Below are 21,389 nucleotides of genomic sequence, written 5' to 3'. Positions count from 1 at the left end.
GCCTCAGGGTAAGGACCTGCAGATGAGGGCACTGACTGACCGGTTCCTCTTCCCCAGAGCCCACCCTTCGGCCTCCACCAGGCCCCTCACCAGCAGGCAGTGCCTAATCAGCAGCACTACGCCGAGCAGCAACAAATAGATGCCCACAGCGATGAACACGATGGCAGGGATGGGGAGCAGCAAGGAAGGACTGCTGACGGAAGCCGGGGTTGGATTCCACGGGCTAGAGGAGGCCTGGACAAGCACAGGAGGAAGGGGTGACAAGGAGGTGGGAGGGGCCACGGGTCCAGGAACACAGAAATACCAAGGGGGGACAGCAGAGGTGTCTGAGATGAGAGGGGAGGAGCAGCCACCAAATGGGGGGTAGAGAGTCATTAGGATTACACTATCCTATTCCCCAAATGTGACTTTTCCCTGTCATCCCCATTTCAGGACCATCAGTACCTGTTGGTCATTGGAGAACTTTCCAAGACTTGTTGATCTTCCGCTCAGAATGCTTCTCCATACATATCTATCATCTCTGATTCCTCTGCACCACGTTGCCATCCCTCAGGCCACATTACTGGCCCCTAGATATCTTCCAACCTGCAATTTTGCCCCTTTCCATACTAGCTGTGCTGTGTATCCTGCCCTTTCTTACAATCCATCGATGGCTCCCACTGACTCAGTCCAAACTTCTTATCTCAGTGACAAAGCCCCAATCTAGCTCTGCCTACCTCTCCCCCCTCCTCCTCTATACTCCAGCCATATTAAAGTCCTAGCAGCTCCTCCAAAGCCCACCCTCTCTGTTCCCTCAGCCTGGGATGCCTCTTCTCCTTGATGACTTGGCAAGCTTCTCATCTCCCCTGGAAGAGTGGGAATGTGCTCTCCGTGTGATGTCTATGCCTGGTGCTCTCACAGCTCTGGTCCTGCGCTGGAAGGGTCTAGGTTGGGTAACCAGCCCCCCCTCCGGTTCGGGCTCAAGACAGGGCGAATCTAAGGCCCTAAGAGGGCCGCTCCTGGAAAGGGGCCTAGAACTCACGTCCATGGGTCAGGACAGGGCCAGTCAGTCCAGGAGCTGCAGAGGAGAGAAAGTCCTGGGTCTCAGAGGCTGAGAGGGGTGAACTGGGGTGTCCACTCTCCCCCCCCCCCCATTTCCCGTTTGGAGAAACTGAGGCCGAACGCTGGTTCCTGGTCGGGACAGTGGGGATGGGAGGTCCGGGGATGCAGGGCGGCGTCCCCCTCGCAGGCCCCAGGCTGACCCTGGCCGCACCCCTGGCTGTCCCCGCACCCCGGCTTCCTCCAGCGGCCCGTCCCCAGCACCTGCTCTCTCCCGGCCACGGCCAGTTCGCGGATTCCGCGCCGCGCTCGTCCAATGGGCCGCGGCGGCCGCACCGCCCAGGAGCTCCCGCTGCTTCAGGCCGTTGCCATGGGGATTCCGGCGGCGCTGCTACGGCGGCCGCCGAGGCCCAGATTCCTCCTCCCGCGGCTCTGCCCCGCGGGACCCTCGGCGGCCACCCGCCCCCCTCACAGCCGCCGTCCGCCAGGCTTTCCCGCCATTGCTGAACCGAAAAGGCGGTTTCCCGCTGCCACTGCCCGGGTCGGGTCCTCATCCTGTGCCGGGTCCTGCGGCGCTGCAAAGGGAAGACCGACAGCCAGGCTGCACCACCAACGTGCTGTGCTGTGCGAGTTTGGTCCAGTCACCGAGCCTCGCGGAACCCATTTACTCCCCAGTAGAACCGGGAAACACCTGCCTTAGGGGGATGTTGTCAATTGTATTGCATTCTTCCTTTTTTTTTTTTTTCCCCTCTCACAACTTTACCCCACTCGTTTGTGTGTGTGTGTGTGTGTGTGTGTGTTTAAGATTTTGTTTTATGTATTCATGAGAGGCACAGAGAGAGACAGAGAGGCAGAGACACAAGCAGGCTCCACGCAGGGAGCCCGACGTGGGACTGGATCCCGGGTCTCCAGGATCACGCTCCGGGCTGAAGGCGGCGCTAAACCGCTGGGCCACCAGGGCTGCCCTACCCCACTCATTTTATTTTTTATTTTTTTTAAATATTTATTTATTCATGAGACACACACAGAGAGAGGCAGAGACACAGGCAGAGGGAGAAGCAGGCTCCTTGCAGGGAGCCCGACGTGGGACTCCATCCCGGGTCTCCAGAGTCACGCCCTGGGCCGAAGGCAGGCGCTAAACCGCTGAGCCACCCAGGGATCCCCCCACTCATTTTAATTGACAGTGCTCCAGCTTCAGACCGGCCCATCTCTTCAACCTTCACGTCTCCCAACCTTCAAAGTGATTTCTTCCCACCCACCTCAGATCTTGTACCTTTTCTATTTTAAGCTCCCAAGAACAAAGTCCAAATGCTTGGCTGTCAACTTCATCCACTCTGGGCCCCTCCTCTCTTCCCTTCGTTCATTAGCAGCATATCTCATCTAGGCTCTGGGCCTCCAGCAGGGAATAAAGCAGACAAATTTCCTGCCCTCATGCTGCTTACATTCCACTGGGACAGAAGGATCAGATCGTCTGTGAACAAGTAAGACTGTTCCGTGTTCCATCACTCTTCCAAGCTTCCACCACAGGATCTGTTCAGGGTTCCTGAGCCAGCAACAGGTCCCACAGCTCCACACATTTGCAGATACTGTTCCCTCTGCCTAGAGCACTTCTGTTTCCCCCTGAAGAACTCCCTTGTCCTTCAAGCCTCTGCTCAGCTTTGCCAGGGGGAGTTCTTCTCAACTACCTCAGGTAGAGGTGGCTGCTTCGGGCACCTTATATGCATGCTGTTCCAGCACAGATTACCAGGTATTTGAATTCTCCCCAGTTAGGGACACCTGGATGGCTCAGCAGTTAAGCATCTGCCTTCGGCTCAGGGCCTGATCCTGGGTTCCTGGGATTGAGTCTCACATGGGGCTCTCTGCAGGGAGCTTGCTTCTCCTTCTGCCTGTGTCTCTGCCTTTCTCTCTCTGTGTCTCTCGTGAATAAATAAACAGAATCTTAAAAAAAAAAATTCTCCCCAGTTAGACAGCAAGTGCCTGGGTCTGATTTATCCCCATATCCCAAGCCCTGGCAGTTGGTGTGGTCTTGGGGGTCTCCAGTGAGCATTCACTGATTCTATGAATGAGTCAAATCCAATGCCATCCACCAATGAAGGGTTGTTATCCAAAGCCTCTCAGACATCCTACTTTCATTCCTGATCTTTCAGGTTCTACGCATACATGATAGCACTCTGCACACTCACATAAGCACACCTCCCCCACGGAGGCCTCAGACTTCATGATTACTACATCAGGGCATGCATGTTCCCCTGAAAGCTGTGCCATCATCTACCTACTTCTGTCCATGTTCTCTGCCCCGATGTACCTCACCATAGCTGCTGTTCCTGGGGATTTCCTGCACCACAAGGCAACCACAGAAACTACCAGGGTTCGTGTCCCTGGTTCCCAAATCTCCCTTCTTACCTTCAGCCACACTGACAGAATCGCACCCACCTCCCCTGCCACCCCCAGCCCTCTCAGAGGGAACTTCAGGCCCAGGAAACAGGAGGCTGGCTGTCCCCAATGTCACCATGGCTGATTCTAAGGCAGAGTCAGATTGCCTTCGGGGAGCTGTCTTCTTGTCTGTCTTCTTTGCAGAATCCTGAGGCCCAAGATGAGGCCAGTTCCCACCCCAGCCCCAGGGAAGCCTTCAGGTGACACATACTCCCTCCTCCTGTTCTGTTCCTGCCAACAGAGAGACGTCAGACTTGGCAAGGCCTCTGTACACGTCCATAGCCTCCAGCGGTCAGACTCACTGCTGATGGTATTCTGTTCCTACCACAGGCTCATACATTATGCAGGATGGTGGACAGTACACTGGGCCTGCCCTCTTGAAGACAAACCAATGGGATGGGTGATGTATGCACCCACTCTGCCAAGGCCACTTCTGCCCATATCACACCATTTGTTGGAGGCAGGGAGAAACTGATTTCACAATAGCCAAATCAACGTAAGGTCTTCCTCTCCCTAAAGTTCAAAGCCTGAGATATCAGATATGATCGTGTGGAGTTTTCCACAGTCCCCAGGAAGGAGAGGAAAAGATTATGTACTCTCAGTCATCCTGGGGTGAGGCAGGAGACCTGAGACCCACCAAACACCCGGGAGATGAAGGAAACCTAGTCAGGCCTGTGCTCAGGCATGGGAACAGAAACTGGCAGCTCCAATTTTGATCTTAGACTTTCAGCCCCTCCTATGGATATCAGACATTATTGCCTCCTAGAGACTAAGAGGACGTTATTAGCCTCCTTTTAGGAAAATGAAAGGCCTATGCTTAGTCACCCCCAGAGAATAAGAAGTCAAGGTGACCAGAGGTAGAGCAAGCATCAATCAAGCCCTCTTCCCAGACTTTATCTTATTTAATCCTCACAGTAGATCTGAGTGGCAGGAACCATTATTTCCATTTTATACATGAAAAAGGTCCTGATGTGGTTGAAAAAGAATTTTAGGTCAGGTAAGATGTAGGTTTGGATTCTAGTTGTGCCACCGTTTATCTGTGTGATCCTGGGCAAGTCAGTTACCTCACCGAGCCTAAGTCTCACTCATCTGGAAAATAGGAATCACCTAAGACCACAGAGGTCTTGTGATAATTGGAGGAAAGGTATGTAGAGTCCTCGGCATAGAACAAGGGCTCCTGAAAAAATATAACCAGAACAACTAGGAATGAATATCACAGTGAGAAATTACAAGGTGGCACATAGGAGCCATGCTTTACACACCTCTCATTCACTCATCCTAGCAGCCCTGGAGAGTACTGCTCCTGTTCCTATCCTCCTTCTAACAGGTAGTAAATCACTTGCACAAGCTCTCCTGGCTAATAAGTGACAGAACTAGGATTCTAGCCCAGGCAGTGGAATTTTGTGTGTATATAACAGAGGCTCAGAGAGGTTCTGACATTTGATCAAAGTCACACGGCCAATCTACAGGAGAAAAAGGGGCCTAGCCAGACTCTTCCTTTTCTCATTCCATTCACCTACCGTGCCCCTCAGTTTTTTCTACTGCACAGACAAAGGGTGGGGCTGGACTTGTTTAGAACAGCACCTCACCTGGGACAGGTACAATAAGAGTACTAAATAATAAATGCTCTGGCACGCTGGGCGGGACTCTCCCCAAAGCACGGGTAGGGGGAATTGGACCCTTCCCTGGGTATCATGTGGGAAACAGGCCACTTCTAGCTGCTTATTGTTTACTTATTCACAGCCTTCGATGATATCACACCGGCACACCTCCCAGGGCCCAGGCTGCGCTCCACCCAGGCGGAGAGGATGCGCAAGGCAGCATTTGTACACAGGAGCCTGGAGTCGCAGGAAACGGTAAACTCCAGGGCCCGGGGGAACTGTGAGACAGGTGCATGAGGACTGCGCGGGGTCGGGGGGAGTGGGGCGTGGGAGGGGTGGTGAGAGACTCACCTGAGCCACCAGACTGGGGCGGGGAGCCGGGACCGGCCCCTAGGGGGCGCCACGCACGCAGCCCGTTTTGGGGTGGGGGGCGCTGTCCCCAGGGCCGTAGAGTCCCCGCGTAGAATTGGCGGCTGGCAGGTCTCCCTTCCTCCTCGGGGAGTTCAGGCACTCCTGGAACGCCCAGACCAGGGACCACCGTGTGTGGCACGCGGCTCGGCTCGGGTTTATTTTACACGCTACACCCATCTGCAAGAAAGCCGGCGTGCACACGAAAGCTATCCTCTTTCCAATCTCTCTTCAACACTTTCTGATTATTCCGGGAGTACGTCTCATTTTGCTGCCAAAAGCCCTTTAACACCTCTGTATCCGTGCTTATCTTGCCATGTCTTGTCTTTAACAAAGAGAGTGCAGGCCTCCAGCTCAGAATTCGAAGCAGGTGACAGTATCTAGCTGGAAAGTTAAAATACTTTTTTCCTTTTTTTAAAAAAAGATTTATTTATTTATTTATTTATTTATTTATTTATTTATTTATTTATTTATTTATTTATGATAGAGAGAGAGAGAGAGAGAGACACAGGAGGAGGGAGAAGCAGGCTCCATGCACCGGGAGCCTGACGCGGGACTCGATCCCAGGACTCCAGGATCACGCCCTGGGCCAAAGGCAGGCGCAAAACCGCTGAGCCACCCAGGGATCCCCAACTTTTTTCCTTTTTATTTATATTTTGTTACCTTCTATTTACAACGAGTGATACTGGTTTTCTACTTTTCGGCAGTGATAAAGAGTCTCCTTTTAAAGTACGTGGTGAGAGTAGATGCTCTACAAATCAGACAACTAGGTTCAACTCCCAGCTATGCCACTTAACTGCCTGTGAGACCTTGAGCAAATCACACAACCTGTCTGTGCCTCGCCTCCCTCCTCTGTAAAGGGAAAGTAATAATGGTACTTAGGTTGTTGTGATGATCACAAGTTTAGTAAATGTAAAGGGTGCCTGACATCTAGCATGCACTGTATGGATGTTTGCTATTAGGTCAAATAGGGCAAAACCAAACAAACAAAACCCCGAAGTTTAGAGAAAACCTCTTTGGTTCAGTCATACCATCGTCCATGTGAGAAAGCACAGTTTTGAAGAAGATAATTAAGTGGCTGAGCTAAGAGCTCTGGATTCCCAATCCATTCACCAGCCATTTCAGTCTTCGATAATTAATGTAACCTCTCACTGCATTCATTTGTGGAATGGAACTAATACTACTTCACTGGATGTTGAGATGGTGCCTGTGAAGGTGGCTAAAAACCCGAGTTGGTATGATGGCTCTCATGCATTTTGACAGGGGTAATATCGCCCCCAAGGGGACAGAAATAGGTTTTTGGTGGCAAACAAACAAACAAAAAAACAACCAAACCAAACCAAATTAAACAAACCACCCCTCTTTCTAGTTACTACTAAGCACAGGTAGTGAGTGTATCTGTGTTATCAATATTTCATGATGAGTGGTGATTAGGAAACAAAATGTCTAAAAAAGGCTGCTTTGGGGAGAATAATGGAAAAAAAGTGAGAAACACTGCCCTAAACCCATTTTTTTTAAAAAAAGATTTTATTTATTTATTCATTCATGAGACACAGAGAGAGAGAGAGAGAGAGGCAGAAGCAGGCTCCATGAAGGGAGCCCGATGCGGGACTCGATCCTGGGACTCGATCCCGGGTCTCCAGGATCGCGCCCTGGGCCAAAGGCAGGCGCCAAACCGCTGCGCCACCCAGGGATCCCTCTTCTCTCTCTTAAATAAATAAAAATCTTAAAAAAAAAAAAACTTATCCTACTCGTGGTTTAACCTTTAATTTGATGTTCAGAGATGTTTCCTATCCAGAGGAGGAAAATGGAGTAAAGAAGCAAGAACTATTCACAGAGATAAGCTCTGAAATTGTGACTAATGTCTAAGTTGTATTAAAATGATGTGTTTTTTTTTAACCTTGCAGTTCCTTTAGGAAAATGAGTTTGTGGGTTTTTTTGTTTGTTTGTTTGTTTTTTTGTTGTTGTGTGTGTTTTTTTATATCTGCGTAACATTATAGAGACCAATGCAGTCAGAAACTAAGATTATAAAAATCCTACCTCATTCACTTCCTGTGTAACCTTGGACAAGGTACCAAACCTCTCTGTGCCTGTTTTCCCATCTCGGTAAAATAGACACAATAATAAACAACCCACAAAGCTGTTCCTCTGTTAATAAGGAAATTAGACACCCAGATCAATTTCTGGCCCATAGTAAAAGCTCTAAAAGTAGCTTTTAGTGACCTGGAAATATTATACCAGCTTCACAGAGAATTATTGAGGTTCACAGAGATTGGCCCACCATCATTCAGAGAACAGAACAGCCTAAATTTGTTTAACATTTTAAAAATTCTAGGTTAATTTAATTAAAGTGCACACATTTTAAGCGTACACCTTGGGCACGCTTACCTGTGTGTAAAGTGGTGATCAAGATAAGGGCATCCCCAACATCTCAGAAGGCTCTCTGGGGTCTCCCCTCCGTCAACACCTCCCCCCAAGTTTAGTGCAATTCTGATTTTTCACCGAAGATATGCTACCTGTTTTGAACTTTGTCCAAATGGAGCAATACAGTTTCTTTTATTATCCACAGAGTCTGAATTTGAAGCCAGATGGTCCCACCCTAGAAGTTGCCATCTTAACTATTATCCTATACTGTTCTGCCTTATAAAGCCATGACTCCTTCGGGTGTTCTTCTTCTGCTGCTCCTTTTCCTTACTCCTCTCTCAGCTCTGCCCGAAATGAAGCTCTCTATCAAGCCATCGACGAGTTCTAATTGGTCAGTTCTGCGTGAGAAGCCCCGTCCACAGCCAGATGGGTGCCTCTGGCAGGAAGCATATGATTGGGCACATGTGTCAGGAGGTGAACCAATGGGGGAGAGCATGTTCTAAACTGTCCACCTGTCCACCAATGGGAGCATGGTATTCCCGCCCTCTTCAACTGCCTCTGCTGCCCTGCCCCAGCCTCGTGCCCTTGCAGTTTGACACCTCCCTTGTGTCCTAAAAGAAGGTCCCCTCACAGCTGCCTAGGAGACGCAGGATGGCGGGCCCCAACCCCCTGCATCCCCCCTGGGCCTTCTGCACCCCTCCCCTCCCTGGACTGGATGGGAGGGGAGGCTTTTTCAGACAAAAATGACATATATGTAAATAAGTATGTTTTCAGGAGTTCTATTGTTTCTCCCCCCCCCCCTTTACTAATGGATAATGCCTTGGTTTTTCTTTTTATTTTAAAAAAAGTATTATTTTAAATTTTCAAATATCTTTATAATTTAAACACCCACTTTCCTTTTTCTGAGTTCTGGGTGCCGATGAGAATCACCAGCCTTCCTCTGCAGCCTCCACCTTGCCCCTCAGAGGTGAGAACCTAGGAGAAGGGAGAGGTGACTGGAATAGCTTGGGGGCAGGCAGAGGATGGGCTGGGGTGGAGTTAATAAGGAGCAGGTACGTCTTTAGGGTTGAAGGATGAAGAGAAGGAATTTTAACATGTGAGATGGACTGGAAGGTGGAGACCAACTCCAAGAATTTTTTTTTTAAGATTTTATTTATTCATGACAGTCACACAGAGAGAGAGACAGAGAGGCAGAGACACAGGCAGAGGGAGAAGCAGGCTCCATGCAGGGAGCCCCACGTGGGATTCGATCCAGGATCTCCAGGATCGCGCCCCCGGGCCAAAGGCAGGCGCCAAACCGCTGCGCCACCCAGGGATCCCCCAACTCCAAGAATTACAGGAAGAATGAATGGAATTGTTGGAATGGGTTGATAAAAAAAAAAAAAATCAGATGTCCAGCTGTCCTGGATGAGAGATATTTAAAGTGCAACAAAAATCCCAAAGGGAGGTGCCTGGGTGGCTCAGTCATTTAAGTGTCTACCTTGGGCTTAGGTCATAATCTCCAGGCCTGGGGTCCTGGGATTGAGCCCCATCTTGGGCTTCGGGCTCGGTGGGGACTCTGTTTCTCCTCTCCCTCTGCCCCTTCCCTGTTCATGCTTGCTCTCTCACTCTCTCTCAAGCAAATAAAATCTTAAAAAAAAAAAAAGATTCCAAAGAGATTAGGGAAGACCAATGCCTGGTGGTTTAGAGATGGATGGATCCCATGCGCCACTGAGTTATGGGGGTAAAGGGAGTGTCCAGGTCTGAGGGACACTGTGCGTTCTCACATTCTTATCTTTTCTCACCTTCTCTACCTCAGACAGGCATGACCCTGCTCTTTGTACTGGGCTGCATTTTCTTTCCGCTGAGTTTTGCTATCCTCTGCTGGGGCCTGCAGAACCACTCCAACCTGCGGATGGACAGACCAGAGGCTGTTTTGGTGGCATCCAAGTAAGAGGACAGGATGAAGGTGTCCTTTCTGGGGTCAGGGCTGGTGGAGATGATCTCTTGCTTTCAGGAATAGTGGTGAGAGCAGAAACAGAGAGAGAGCATGCCCATGTGTACACACATATGCGTGTGCCAGGGGGAGATTAAGAGTCAAAAGAAACTGGCTATGAGATCTTTTGCAAGTCTTTAATCTCCCTGAACTTCAGCGCCCCTCCACTTGCGAATGGGTTTACTAAGAACAACTACCTTCCAGTCTTCATCGAGATGTTTTGTGAGGATCAGGTGAATTCATGTCTGTGAAGTAGGTGTGGGAGACTCCTGCAAGGGACAAGGCTATAGGCTTTGCGGGGATAAATGGTGAGCCAGAAAACTCAACATTCAGCCCATCAGATGGGGCAGCAGCAGTTCGGCTCCAGTCAAACGTACGGAGCTAGAATGTGGGCTCTGTGTTGTCTATCTGATTCTTTAAAAAAAAAAATTATTTGAGAGAGAGAGAGAGAGAAACACAGGCAGAGGAGGAAGCAGGCTCCATGGTAGGGAGCCTGACATGGGACTCCATTCCGGGTCTCCAGGATCACACCCTGGGCTGAAGGCGGCGCTAAACTGCTGAGCCACCCAGGGATCCCCCTTTTTTTTTTTTTTTTTAAGATTTTATTTATTTAATCATGAAAGACACAGAGAGAGGGAGAGGCAAAGACACAGGCAGAGGGAGAAACAGGCTCCCTGCAGGAAGCCTAATGCGGGACTCCATCCTGGGTCTCCAGGATTACGCCCTGGGCCAAAGGCAGGTGCTAAATCGCTGAGGCAACCAGGGATCCCTCATATGATTCTTTCTTAAAAGAAGTTGAGCTTTGATGTGAAATCTCCTAATTTTCAAGCACAACTGAGAATTTAAGAAAGTACTGTACTGGCAACACCATACTGGCTGCGCAAAGCATGTTTGTAGGCTGGATTTGGCCCTGATGCTGCAAATCTCTGACCTGTTCGACACAGCCTAACACACATGTGAGCTCTCATGGAAACGTGGGTAGGAGAGGGAGCTGACCGAAGGCAGAATTTACTTGGGTGTCTAGGTGGATTCCTGGAAGACAGAAATGTGTCTTTGCTTGCTGAAATTCATGTCATCCAGAGAGAAGCCACACGGCCACCAGGTTTGTTGCCCTCAATCAAGTAGTGATGATGCCCTCCCATAACCCATGCCCCATCCGCCCCAAACTCGGCTTTGCTCTTTGGCTTTGGAGCACTCCAGTTTTGCCAGTCTCATAGCTGTGTTATCTTGGGCAAGTTTTTTGTCTTCTTCTTCTTCTTCTTCTTCTTCTTCTTCTTCTTCTTCTTCTTCTTCTTCTTCTTCTTCTTCTTCTTCTTCTTCTTCATCTCTAAACCCATTTCTTGTCTATAAAACAGATATTACCATCTGGGAAGATTAAATAAGAATGAACATACACCATCTTGCCTAATGCCCAGCACCTAGAAAACACTTAAGAAGTTGGGTCCTGGGAATCCCTGGGTGGCTCAGCAGTTTAGCATCTGCCTTCTGCCCAGGGCATAATCCTGGAGTCCCTCATCGGGCTTCCTGCAGGGAGCCTGCTTCTCCCTCTGTCTGTGTCTCTGCCTCTGTGTGTGTGTGTGTGTGTGTGTGTGTGTTTCATGAATAAATAAAATCTTAAAAAGAAAAAAGAAGTTGGGTCCTTTTCTCCCCTAAATGAAGCCCTGAGGTCAAGAAGGGAGGTCCTTAACTCCTGCTAAAGGCGAGACCTCTCAGAGTCTGTTCCTGCTGCATACCACTAGAGGGCAGCACAAAATTGCAAAATCCAGCCCTTTGCCTCTTTTGGGGAGGAAATGGAATGGTCTTTGGATCGGTAAAGATAAATTGTAGGGTTGCTTATTGAGGTGTACCTTAGGGTGGGCCTGGAAACCAAAGTACGGTTTGGGTCCAGGACTCACATCATGTAGAAGTTCATAGGACAGTTGGGTTCAGGACAGGAGGGCCAAATTTCAGGAAGGCAACACAAAAGGGTGAGAAGCAGCTCAGAGGCCAGTGGGATTCCAGCTGCACCTCCAACATGCAGTGTGACCCTAGCCAGTCACTGCGTCTCAGTTTCCTTGTGGATGAAATGAAGGGTCTGAACCAGCTGGTCCCTGGGGTCCTGCTGCTCTTTGAAGTCCCTGAGGAAGGGGAGCCAGGAAGATAATAAACCTGAAGAAAGAGAAAGTGATCCGTGCTTAGGAGAAGCCAGGAGAGGCCAGGCACCCTGAAGGACAGAGGCAGAAGCATCCTCGAGTTCCAGGTGGGTTTTCACGGAGGCAGGGTTTCCCCACCCTCTTCAAACCCTGCAGCCACTCTGATACCCAGCATGGAAGGGTTTCTGCCTCCTCTTAAGTGATCTTGGGGAGGGCCACTGAGGCTCCAGGACCATTTCTTGACCTGTATAAAGGGGGCAAGTGCTGTTATGTCAGTGCTATTACAACCGTTAGACAAGATCACAGGACAGACTCTCAGCAAAGACAGGACCTAGAGGCACTTGACTTAAATCTTGGGTTTTCTTCCTTCCCATTGGAGTGAAGGATGTGAGGGGTCTCTGAGCCTGAAGAATGCTGTGTTGGGGTGTCTTTATTCTCACCCAGTCCTTAAACTCATCCTTCAGAGACAGCAAGATGTACCACTTTGTCTCACTGCCTCCTCCTTTTTTCCTCTCTGATGGAGTGCTTCCCCTAAACTGGGGCCCCAGCAGACCGCTGAGAAACGAGTATTTGGAGGCATTGAGAGAGGAAAAAATGGTAGCTGTTTTCAACGTGCTGGTGGGAAACAGGGTCAAGCCCCCTCCCAGCTGGCCAGGGAGTCCAGGGTCACGTTCCTCCCCAAGAGGAGATCCGACCCTCCCCTGGCCCATGTCCCCAGCAGCCCCCTGTGCCGCAGCTGCTGTCTCTTTAAGGGCCTCCCCCTCCCTTTTTCTCTGCTCCCCCCCATCTCTGTCGCAGCCGCTGCTGTGGCTCAGAGCTGCATGGGGAGACGCTGCTGCAGGTCCGGTTTCTTGGTGTCTGGTCGGTGCCATCATTCCCCGCCCCTCCCCCGCCCTCCCCAAGCGGGTGACTCCCCCTCCCCCTCCCCCTCCCCACCGAGGGGGCAGGGGGCTGGGCAGGAACTCTGGATAATGCCCCGTGCAGCCTCCCTCCGGGCCGGGCAGCTCGGTAGGGACCGTGGCGGCAGCAAGAGGCGGGAGAGTGCTGACCGCTGACCACTTGCCGGGCAGCTCCTCTTGTCTCCCTCCCTCCCTCCCTCCCTCCCTCCCTCCCTCCCTCCGGCCGTCCCTCCCTCCCTCCCACTCTCCCTCCCTCTCAGGGCTGGCACCACAGTCCCACCCCGCCTTCTCGGGTCCTCCCAGCCTCTCCACGTAAGCCCCCCCTCCCCACCTGCCTCTCCTCTCGTTCCCCTCCCCCACCCGCATCCTCCTCCTCCGGTACCCTCTCCCTCTCTGTCCTCTTATCAAGTCCTCTCCTCCTGTCTCGCTTCCAACCCTCCAGCCAGCTTGCTCCCGCTCCCTTTCCCGGATCCTCCCTCTCCCCAGTCTCTCCCCATTTCCCCCAGTCTCATTTAACTCCCTTTCTCCCTCGGTCTGGTCTGACTGGCCTGCCCCATCCCGTCCCCGCCCTGTCCCTTTTGTGCCCCTTTTTCTTTTTCTCTCTCCTTCCCCGGCTTGGTGTCCCTGCTCCACCTCCAACTCCCTTCAGCTCGGCCTCCCTGTCCCCTCACGGCCACCTGCCTCCCTGCCCGAGGCCTGAGCCACCATGCTGACCCCAATGGTGGCTGGGGGGGTGGTGTTCCCCGGACTCTTCCTCCTCTCCAAGAACACGCTCCAGCGGCTGCCCCAGCTGCGCTGGGAGGAGGCCGACGCGGTCATTGTCTCAGCCAGGTAAACGGCCTCCCTTCCCCTTGGCCCCGCTCCCCTTCTCAGGCATCATGGGGGTGGAAGGGACCCAGTCCTCCCCTGGACCCCTTGGCCCATTGGGGCCTGGAGGTTACTGAAGTGGTTGGTGGGCTGTTACCTCCAAGCCTCCTGCCCCCCTTGCTGCCTTACTGTCTGTCCCAGGAGACCTCGTCCAAACCCAGCCATCTGGTCTACTAGTATCCAGACTGCTTTCCTGTCTTCTCCCCCATTCACTCTCCCACCCTCCAAAACAGGACCAGCATGGGACTCAAACATTTCTACCAGATATTAGGGAGTGAGGCAAGGGGCAGAGAGCTGTGTCTTACTCAGGGCATATGTTTGGGGGTACAAGGGACAGAGGAATGAACAGCAGAACTCTGTACAACCTGGAACGAGGGCCAGAGTTGGGGAGGGGGCATGGGCACACAGAGTGAGCGGGAAAGTGGCCAGGAGAAGGGGGGACTTGGTGTCAATGAGGAGTGGCATGGTGACTAGATGGCTGAGCGCCACAGGAACAGGCCCAGGGCTTCCCCTCACCACCCAGTGTTGGCCCTTTGCTGTCCCTCCCCGGGAAGAGACCTTGTTATCAGCATTGTCTCACCTCAAGATGACCTCCCTGGTGTCCTCCTGAGAGGAGGGTTACTCTGTGTCCCCGACTGGCCAAGAAAAGGAAGACAGCAGCCAGGAGTAGGGTGTACAGAGTAGTAGTAGCTGCAGTGGGGCGAGTCCTGGAGCCTGAGGTGAAGGGCGAGCTGTGGGCAAGCTCACCTCAGGCAGAGATGGGCAAGAGTGGCCTGAAAAGTGACTGAGTCTGAAGGGCAGTAATTGGAGAGTAAAGAGGAGAAACAGAGGACTGCATCTCCCTGCTCTACCTCTGTTCCCTCTTTCTCCCCCCAGGCTAGTGTCCTCTGTCCAAGCCGTCATGGCCTCCACAGCTGGCTACATCGTCTCCACCTCCTGCAAGCACATCATTGATGACCAGTAAGTGCCACCAGACCACCTTTACCCAAGTTCCCTCAGCCTGCATGTGTGTGTGACTCCTGAGTACCCCAGGTCTTCTAGAGGACTCTTTCAGTGGTCCCCAAGCCCTTCGCTTGGGACTGAGCAAGTTAACTGCATTAGCTGCAACTCAACACCCAGAGATAAATTTATCCATGTCCTGTCCTTAAAGGTCAGACCAGGGGGAAAGGAGTGGGGATCAAAAGAGATTGTCGAAGCAGCTCTTAGGCTTCCTGGGTTCTCATGTCATAGTAGGTCCCGTATGCCCATTCCTCTCCACTTCCTCCCACCCTGGCATCCCTCAGACCCCTTGTCTAACCAGCATCCGATGGGGGTGCCTCCCTTCTCACGCCAGGCTCACCCCTCCGCTCCTCCCAGAATCCACGTGTCCAGTCTCAGCTCCTTGCACAAGAGGGAGACAGAGGAGAGAGATGACAGAGACAAGGCCACAAACGGTTGGGCCATGGGGGGTTGGGGGAGGGGAAGGGTGAAGAGGCCAAAATTTGGCACTGGCAGCTGCTGCAGTGCCTGGCGCTTGCCAAAAAAGCCCGGACCTAAGAGGTGGGGCCGGAGGAGGAAGGAGAGGGGCCCTGTCCGTGGTGCTGACGGGCCGGCTCCAGGTGACCCGCGGGCTGGGGCAGAATGGCCTGTCAGGGTGCTGAAGACACCCACGCTTAACTTCTGGCCCTAACCCCCTTCTCTAGTGCCTGTTGGGCCGTAGGAACATTGTCTGGATGACCCTGATCTGGCGGCGCTCCTCTTTCTCTACAGATGAGTTCCCTTCTCTGTGGAGTGAGGTACAGCGCTTCCTGGAAGGGCTGCCCTGAGGAGGAGTTGAACTGTGTGTGTCAAATGCCTAAAGCAGTTCTGGTTCTCACACAGTGGGTGCTTAACTCTTTCTTTCTTACGCATTTGGTAACTAGGCTTCCTCTCCCACCCCCCCCCCCCCCCTTCTTCTCCACTCCTGGGTCTAAGATGAGCCTGGATTCCCAGGCATTTCTTGCCCTCGCCTTTTCACACAGAGGTCACCTTTCCACTTTTACATGCCCCCCCACCCCCGACCCAAGTCTGTTCCTGTTCCCTCCCCTGTAATCCTCAGGTGGGTGGGGAAGATCAGGGTTAATCCAGGGACAACAGCTGTTCCTGTGTCTGAGCACCTAACTGCTGAGAGCACCTAGCTGCTGAGAGCATGGAGATGGGTTTAACTTTCAAGTTGCAGCATGGGGTCCTGGAGGGCAGTCCTGGTCCCCCCCCCCCAAACCATACGGATCCTGCAGCTGGCTCTCCCAGCCACTCTTGCTCCAGCTTACCCTGGGCCAGTTGGATCCCTTTCCATCAGGGTTCTCCCTGCTTGCCTGCCCTGTGTGTCAGACCTGGGCTGCTGCTCCCCCTCCTCTCTCCCTTTCCTGGTCACACGCTCCAGCATGGGTCTCAGGTTCTCTTTGCCCCAAATCATCCCTGCCTGTTCCCTTGCAGGCCAGTCTTCCCAGGGTTTGCATTTTGTCTCCATCTCACCTGATCCTTCGCGGACCTACCCCCAGCCCTCATTCCTCTTCTCCCTTCTGCAGCTCCTCATATTTGGTCTCAGCAACTTTTCTGTGTCACTCTGGCTGATTTTGCTTTCATCCATCCATGTAGCTGGGCCAGTTCCCTGGGCCAACCTCCCTGACCTCGCACCCCCACTTCGGACCTGCCACAGGGCTACAGCATTTAAGAGAAAGTACTCAACATGCTGAGTCAAGAAGAAAAATGCAATGTTGCATATTCATGCACTTTTCATTTTTGTTTACTCTCAAAGTACACAGAACTTTCTCTGCTCTTGGCTCCTTTTGCTCAGCGTTTTCTCCTTAATGCTTGGCTGTACCTGAAAAAAACAAGAGGTTGGGCCACATTCAGGCAGAACAAGTACACCGACGACACCACCAAATCCCCAGTGAGGCTTGTCGGTGACACCTGTCTGCAATCTTCTAGGGAGAGCCGGGCTGAGGGCTGGGGGCTTTTGAGCCAGACTTCCTGCAATTGGCTATTCCTTGCCAAGTTACCTAGCCTCTCAATTTCCTCAGCTGTAAAATGGGGGTGATAACCATCCTTACTTTGTATAGGGTTTCTGTGGGGAGTGAATAAGTTCATGCTTGTAAAAGGTTTTGGATATTAGAACAGTGACTGCATGGCAGTTGGATGTCAGCCCATACGATCCCTCTCCGCTGCTCTTGCCTCTTCTGCTGTTATTTGCTCTAACCTCAGATGTCTGTCATATAATGCCTGAGTTTGCTTTCTCACTATGTTGCTGCCCTGTGATCTGTGGCTGTCCTTTGGTGTCTTTTCCCCTCCACCATACTGCAGTGAGAGAGAGAGAGAGAGAATGAATGAATGAATGAATGAATGAAGAATGAATGAATGAATGAATATGAAAAATGGCTGGGTTCTGAGATCAGCCAGTCTGGGTTTAATTCCCAGCATTCCTACCTACCAGCAGTGTGACTGTCTGACCTTGGGCTAGTTTCTTGCACTCTACCTTTGAGCTCCATTAACCAGGAACTAGGTTGTTTTGATTATCACTTGGGGTCTGACTCCTGTGGCACATCCAGGGTTGACTCTGGCACCTAGTTGCTGCTCTGTCCATCTCCTTTCTTCTTTGACTCTTCTCTTTCTCTCTGCCCAACAGACACTGGCTTTCCTCTGCCTACACGCAATTTGCAGTGCCCTACTTCATCTATGACATCTACGCCATGTTCCTGTGTCATTGGCACAAGCACCAGGTCAAGGGGCATGGAGGGGACGAAGGGGGGGCCCGAGCTCCGGGCAGCACCTGGGCCGTGGCGCGCGGCTATCTGCACAAGGAGTTCCTCATGGTGCTCCACCACGCCGTCATGGTGCTCGTATGCTTCCCGCTGTCTGTGGTGAGTTGAGGTGCTGAAAGCCAGGGCCCCCTGTCCTACTCACACCAGCACTGCCAGAGCCTGGGAAGCCCTGCGGCCAGGTCCCAGTAGCAGGGCAGGCCCAGGATGGAAAGTTCCCACAGAAGGCTCCCCACCCCTACCCCTGCCCAAGCACCCCTGCCCCAAACAGCGGGAGGGCCTGGGGTCAGCCTGGCCTGGACTGGATATGCCCAGCCAGCCGTGGTACCTGGGAGTTGCGGTTGCATGTCTCTTGGCCTCAATTTCCTCATCTATAATGCAAGGTATACAGTCTCACCTGAGGGATGGTTGGAGGGATACAGTGAGGTCACACCTGTGGCTTTGCTACTGTGCATACGTGTTCATACTTTCAGAGTTAAGCATCTCCAAAATTGGCCGATAGAGAAGGGAGGGAGGGAGTCCAGGGTGAGGCCAGGCTAGTTCCTCCTTCTCCTCCGCAGGTGTGGCGTCAAGGCAAGGGAGATTTCTTTCTAGGCTGCTTGCTGATGGCTGAGGTCAGCACCCCCTTCGTCTGCCTTGGCAAGATCCTCATCCAGGTGAGACTGTACCTGAGGGTATTTGAGCCTGAAGGGAGGGCGCTTTCAGGGACCTGCAGGAATTCTTTAACATGCCAGGTCTGGGGGGGCTACAGGCCTGGGTTAGGGGAGGTGGGGCCTGGAGGGGCTGAGTAGGGGAAGTGGGCAACCCTTCCCCTGCTGCCCCTGCTCTCTGACCTCCCCGCCCACCCACCCACCCACCCGCAGTATAAGCAGCAGCACACTCTGCTGCACAAGGTGAACGGGGCCCTGATGCTCATCAGCTTCCTCTGCTGCCGGGTGCTGCTCTTCCCCTACCTGTACTGGGCCTACGGGCGGCACGCCGGCCTGCCTCTGCTTGCGGTGCCTCTCGCCATCCCGGTGCACGTCAACCTGGGCGCCGCGCTGCTCCTGGCCCCCCAGCTCTACTGGTTCTTCCTCATCTGCCGCGGGGCCTGCCGCCTCTTCCGGCCCCGGGGCTCCCCGCCTCGGTCTCCATGTCAGACCCAGGACTGAGGGTGGGGCCGGGGACCCGCCCCACCCCGCCCCTTGGGGACTGGGCTCTGGGGCTGCCAGGCAGCGGGTGGGAGCCAGGGGCCTCTTGCCCTGACAGCCCCTAACAGATGGACTCCAGGGGGGTGGGACATCTCCCCTCAGGGGCAGAGGGGCAGGGATCAGGTGAAAAGGCAGGCAGGGAGGGGGAGCCTCTTCCCCCAGCAGTGCCTGAGCTGAAGGTAGCAAACCCCTTCCTGCGCACCCTTTCTCCCATTACCAACCTTGGGGCCCTGGGGAAGCAAAGGACAGAGGAAGGGCTAGGGCCATGGGGAGACTGACTCAAGGGGACTGGGACTCAGAGAATGTGGGGGAGGCCTGTCACCAAGGCCATCCCAGCCCCCTGCTGCAGACTCCTCTCGGTTCCCCACCATCCAGGAGGGAGGGGGACACCCTAACTCACCCCCCCTCCCCCGCAGGCCTTGCTTGGGGCTAGCTGCCTCCACTGCTCCTTGGGGAGGCCAGCCTGAGGAATCTTATTTATTTTATTTATTTGCCCAAATTCATACTAATTTGTGGGGGTGGGGGGAGGGAGGTGGCTGCTACCCCCAACCTTCCCAGTGCTGAGCAATCCCGGGGGCAGGTGAGGGGGAGCCCCATCCCTTCCCAATTAGGCTGCACATCTTGCCCTCAGGCCCTGGCATGTCCCTGGTGCTACAGACCTCTCAAGGCTTCCTCCAGTCTGGGGTCAGGGGACCCTGGGAGGTGCTTTACAGACCGCTAATAAAGACGATCTGATCTGCGTGAACGCCACCAAGGCCCTCTTCACCCAGTTCTTTGGTGCTGGGCAGGGTGGGGGTCTGGGGCTAGAGAGCACGGATGACCACAGGATGGGGTAGGACTCCCTGACTGGGTACCAAGCAGTGAGGGAAGAAAAAAGTAGACTTTAATTCATCAGCAGGAGAGGAGGGGCAGTTTGGGCACTCAGGGCAGAGTCCAGGGCCTGTGTCCAACTCCTCAGGCCCCTTTCTGGCAGGTCCTATGGAATATGAGATCAGAGGTGGGAGGCCACACCCTGCCTCCCTAGGCTTTTGGGTTCTTCACCTTCTCCCAAGGAAGGCTGAGGTGGGAGGGGCCAGGGGAGAAGGGGGGGCCTTACATGTGTATGAAGAACTGGTACAGGAGGAAGAGGAAGGCCACCACCAGAGCGCCCACCAGGATGTGATGGAAGAACTCAGAGTTGGATCCTGTTAGACAAGGAAGGGGAGATGGGGACCCTGGACTCATCTCCAATCGAAGGGCCAAGGGCAGCTCTTCTCCAGGCCCTGGCAAGGAAGGAGGCCCCTTCTCAAGCTGGTTCATACCTGAGTTAACAAAGATGACAGGTTTCTCCCCAATAAACTGGGCCACGGCCAGGATCCTGGCTTGGTCTGAGTCTGGGTAATCAAAGAAGTCAGGTCTCTCTATGAAGAGTAGAGACTCTGCTCCTCGGGCCAAGACATTGGCATTTTCCCGCCTGGGTGCTAAGGAAGCAAAGTCTACGTCTAGAATCCAGCAGACCTCTGCCCTCCACCCCAAGAGGCTGAGGCCAACCCAGGACCCTGCCAGGCCACACAGCCTTAGTATGGCTGTAGAGGGACTTGATTTGGTTCCAGGAATTTCTCAAGGATCAACTGAGCTCTCCATGCGAAGGCCCATGCTGGATGGGGAGGGTGGGAGAGACATGTGGAAGGAGAGGAAGACCCTGGCTTGCCCTCCCAGCTCCTAAGGCCAATTAACCCCTCACCCCCAAGACTTCCTTGTCCCCACTGCTCCCAGGATAGCTTCCCACCTGTTTCTATGGCCCCGAGCCCAACCAGCCACGCCCATGCTCTGGTCCACTGCCACAGCCTCATGACCCTTCCACTCCTGTCACAGGGGTGGGGGCTCTGTGATGTCATAACCTGGAGCCATTCTGAGCACAGCTCTGGAGGGAGGGAAGAGAGAAAGAGCTGGGAACTGGGAGCTGGGGACACCCCCCCCAGGGCTGTCATCCTTTGGGGTGATGCTGATTATAAAATAGTAGCTGGGGCAGTCCCAAAATTTAGAAATAGGAGGGGCTTAGCAGGGACTAAGGAGAGCTGCATTTGTGTAGCATGCAGTCTCTCCTGGGCTGAGGAGCAGGGATAAGCTCCTTCAATAACACCCCCCCCCCCCCCCCCCCCCCCCCGCAACTCCACTCTCCACATGGACTACATCACAGACAGCAAGCCTGTCCTCATTATACAGGAAAGGGAACCAAGGTACAGAGGGGCAAAGTAGTGGGGGTGACGCACACTTCCCCGGGCTCTGCATTTTCCTCTCTGAGGCTCCCCCTTGCCTTGTGTCCCCAAATTCAAAGGCACAGGGGTCTCAGCGCTCTGCAGAGGACGGCCCTGGAGTCCCGCGCCAGGAGAAATAACAGGCTTGTCCCACTAGGTGGCAGCCGTGTCCACGCCTGCCGGTCCCCTCGCCCCACCCGCCCGCCCGCCCGCAAGGGCAGCGCTCCAGCAGCTCCGAGCCCTCCTCCCGCTCCTTTCCGCAGGTGCCGCAGGAAAGGATCGTCCGGGGAAAGGCCCCGCCCACCTCGAGGCAGGTCACTTGGTCACCCACAGCACCCTCGCAGGCTCCTCTTTCTGGGTGGGCTCCCCCAAGGGCCTTCCCATTTCCCATTTCCAGTCCGCGCTTTTCTCTATTTGTCACTTCCCAACGGCCACTGGCCATCCTGCGGGCCCCTCTCAGCCTCCAGGA

At 53.4% G+C, this 21,389-nt stretch overlaps 3 protein-coding genes across 20 annotated transcripts in view; 1 reads left to right on the top strand and 2 right to left on the bottom strand.

Moving 5' to 3' along the window:
* Positions 1-2,895, bottom strand: part of LOC102157295 (atherin) — an 8,884-nt gene extending 5,989 nt beyond the window's left edge. Inside the window, exons 1-3 of one of the 6 annotated variants that reach the window (XM_038539901.1) lie at positions 2,312-2,895; positions 1,303-1,613; positions 1,022-1,057 (exon numbers count right to left, since the gene is read on the bottom strand). In XM_038539901.1, coding sequence (XP_038395829.1) covers positions 1,022-1,057; positions 1,303-1,592 — 326 coding nt within the window. In that variant the 5' untranslated portion in view covers positions 1,593-1,613; positions 2,312-2,895. The other 5 variants (XM_038539900.1, XM_038539902.1, XM_038539898.1 and 2 more) reach the window with 5 other exon arrangements.
* Positions 2,233-19,433, top strand: TLCD3B (TLC domain containing 3B). Of its 6 annotated transcripts, XM_038539888.1 has the most exons (10): positions 2,233-2,785; positions 3,616-3,781; positions 5,215-5,327; positions 8,050-8,318; positions 8,752-8,811; positions 9,643-9,773; positions 14,594-14,677; positions 17,361-17,595; positions 18,054-18,149; positions 18,413-19,433. In XM_038539888.1, the coding sequence occupies exons 4-10, from the start codon at positions 8,271-8,273 to the stop codon at positions 18,746-18,748; spliced, it is 990 nt and encodes a 329-aa protein (XP_038395816.1). In that variant the 5' UTR covers positions 2,233-2,785; positions 3,616-3,781; positions 5,215-5,327; positions 8,050-8,270; the 3' UTR covers positions 18,749-19,433. The 6 variants fall into 6 exon arrangements, with proteins under 6 accessions (XP_038395816.1, XP_038395818.1, XP_038395817.1 ...); XM_038539890.1 differs by lacking the exons at positions 2,233-2,785; positions 3,616-3,781; positions 5,215-5,327; positions 8,050-8,318 and adding an exon at positions 8,334-8,606 and having other exon boundaries at positions 9,647-9,773; XM_038539889.1 differs by lacking the exons at positions 2,233-2,785; positions 3,616-3,781; positions 5,215-5,327; positions 8,050-8,318 and adding an exon at positions 8,334-8,606.
* C6H16orf92 (chromosome 6 C16orf92 homolog) lies at positions 15,771-21,389 on the bottom strand. Of its 8 annotated transcripts, none has more exons than XR_005360748.1 (8): positions 21,225-21,389; positions 20,980-21,034; positions 20,407-20,586; positions 19,985-20,143; positions 19,780-19,867; positions 17,822-17,890; positions 17,505-17,608; positions 15,773-16,559 (listed from the first exon to the last, which is right to left on the bottom strand). XR_005360748.1 is itself a non-coding variant. In XM_038539895.1 (6 exons), exons 1-6 carry the CDS (start codon positions 21,360-21,362, stop codon positions 19,638-19,640), a joined length of 510 nt encoding a protein of 169 aa, XP_038395823.1. In that variant the 5' UTR covers positions 21,363-21,369; the 3' UTR covers positions 19,545-19,637. The 8 variants fall into 8 exon arrangements, 5 of the variants coding, with proteins under 5 accessions (XP_038395823.1, XP_038395821.1, XP_038395824.1 ...); XR_005360749.1 differs by having other exon boundaries at positions 17,505-17,590; XR_005360747.1 differs by having other exon boundaries at positions 15,771-16,559; positions 17,505-17,890.

Source organism: Canis lupus, chromosome 6 (genome assembly GCF_011100685.1).
Source record: "Canis lupus familiaris isolate Mischka breed German Shepherd chromosome 6, alternate assembly UU_Cfam_GSD_1.0, whole genome shotgun sequence".
Classification (NCBI taxonomy): domain Eukaryota; kingdom Metazoa; phylum Chordata; class Mammalia; order Carnivora; family Canidae; genus Canis; species Canis lupus.
This window is presented reverse-complemented; position numbering and strand designations above follow the sequence as displayed.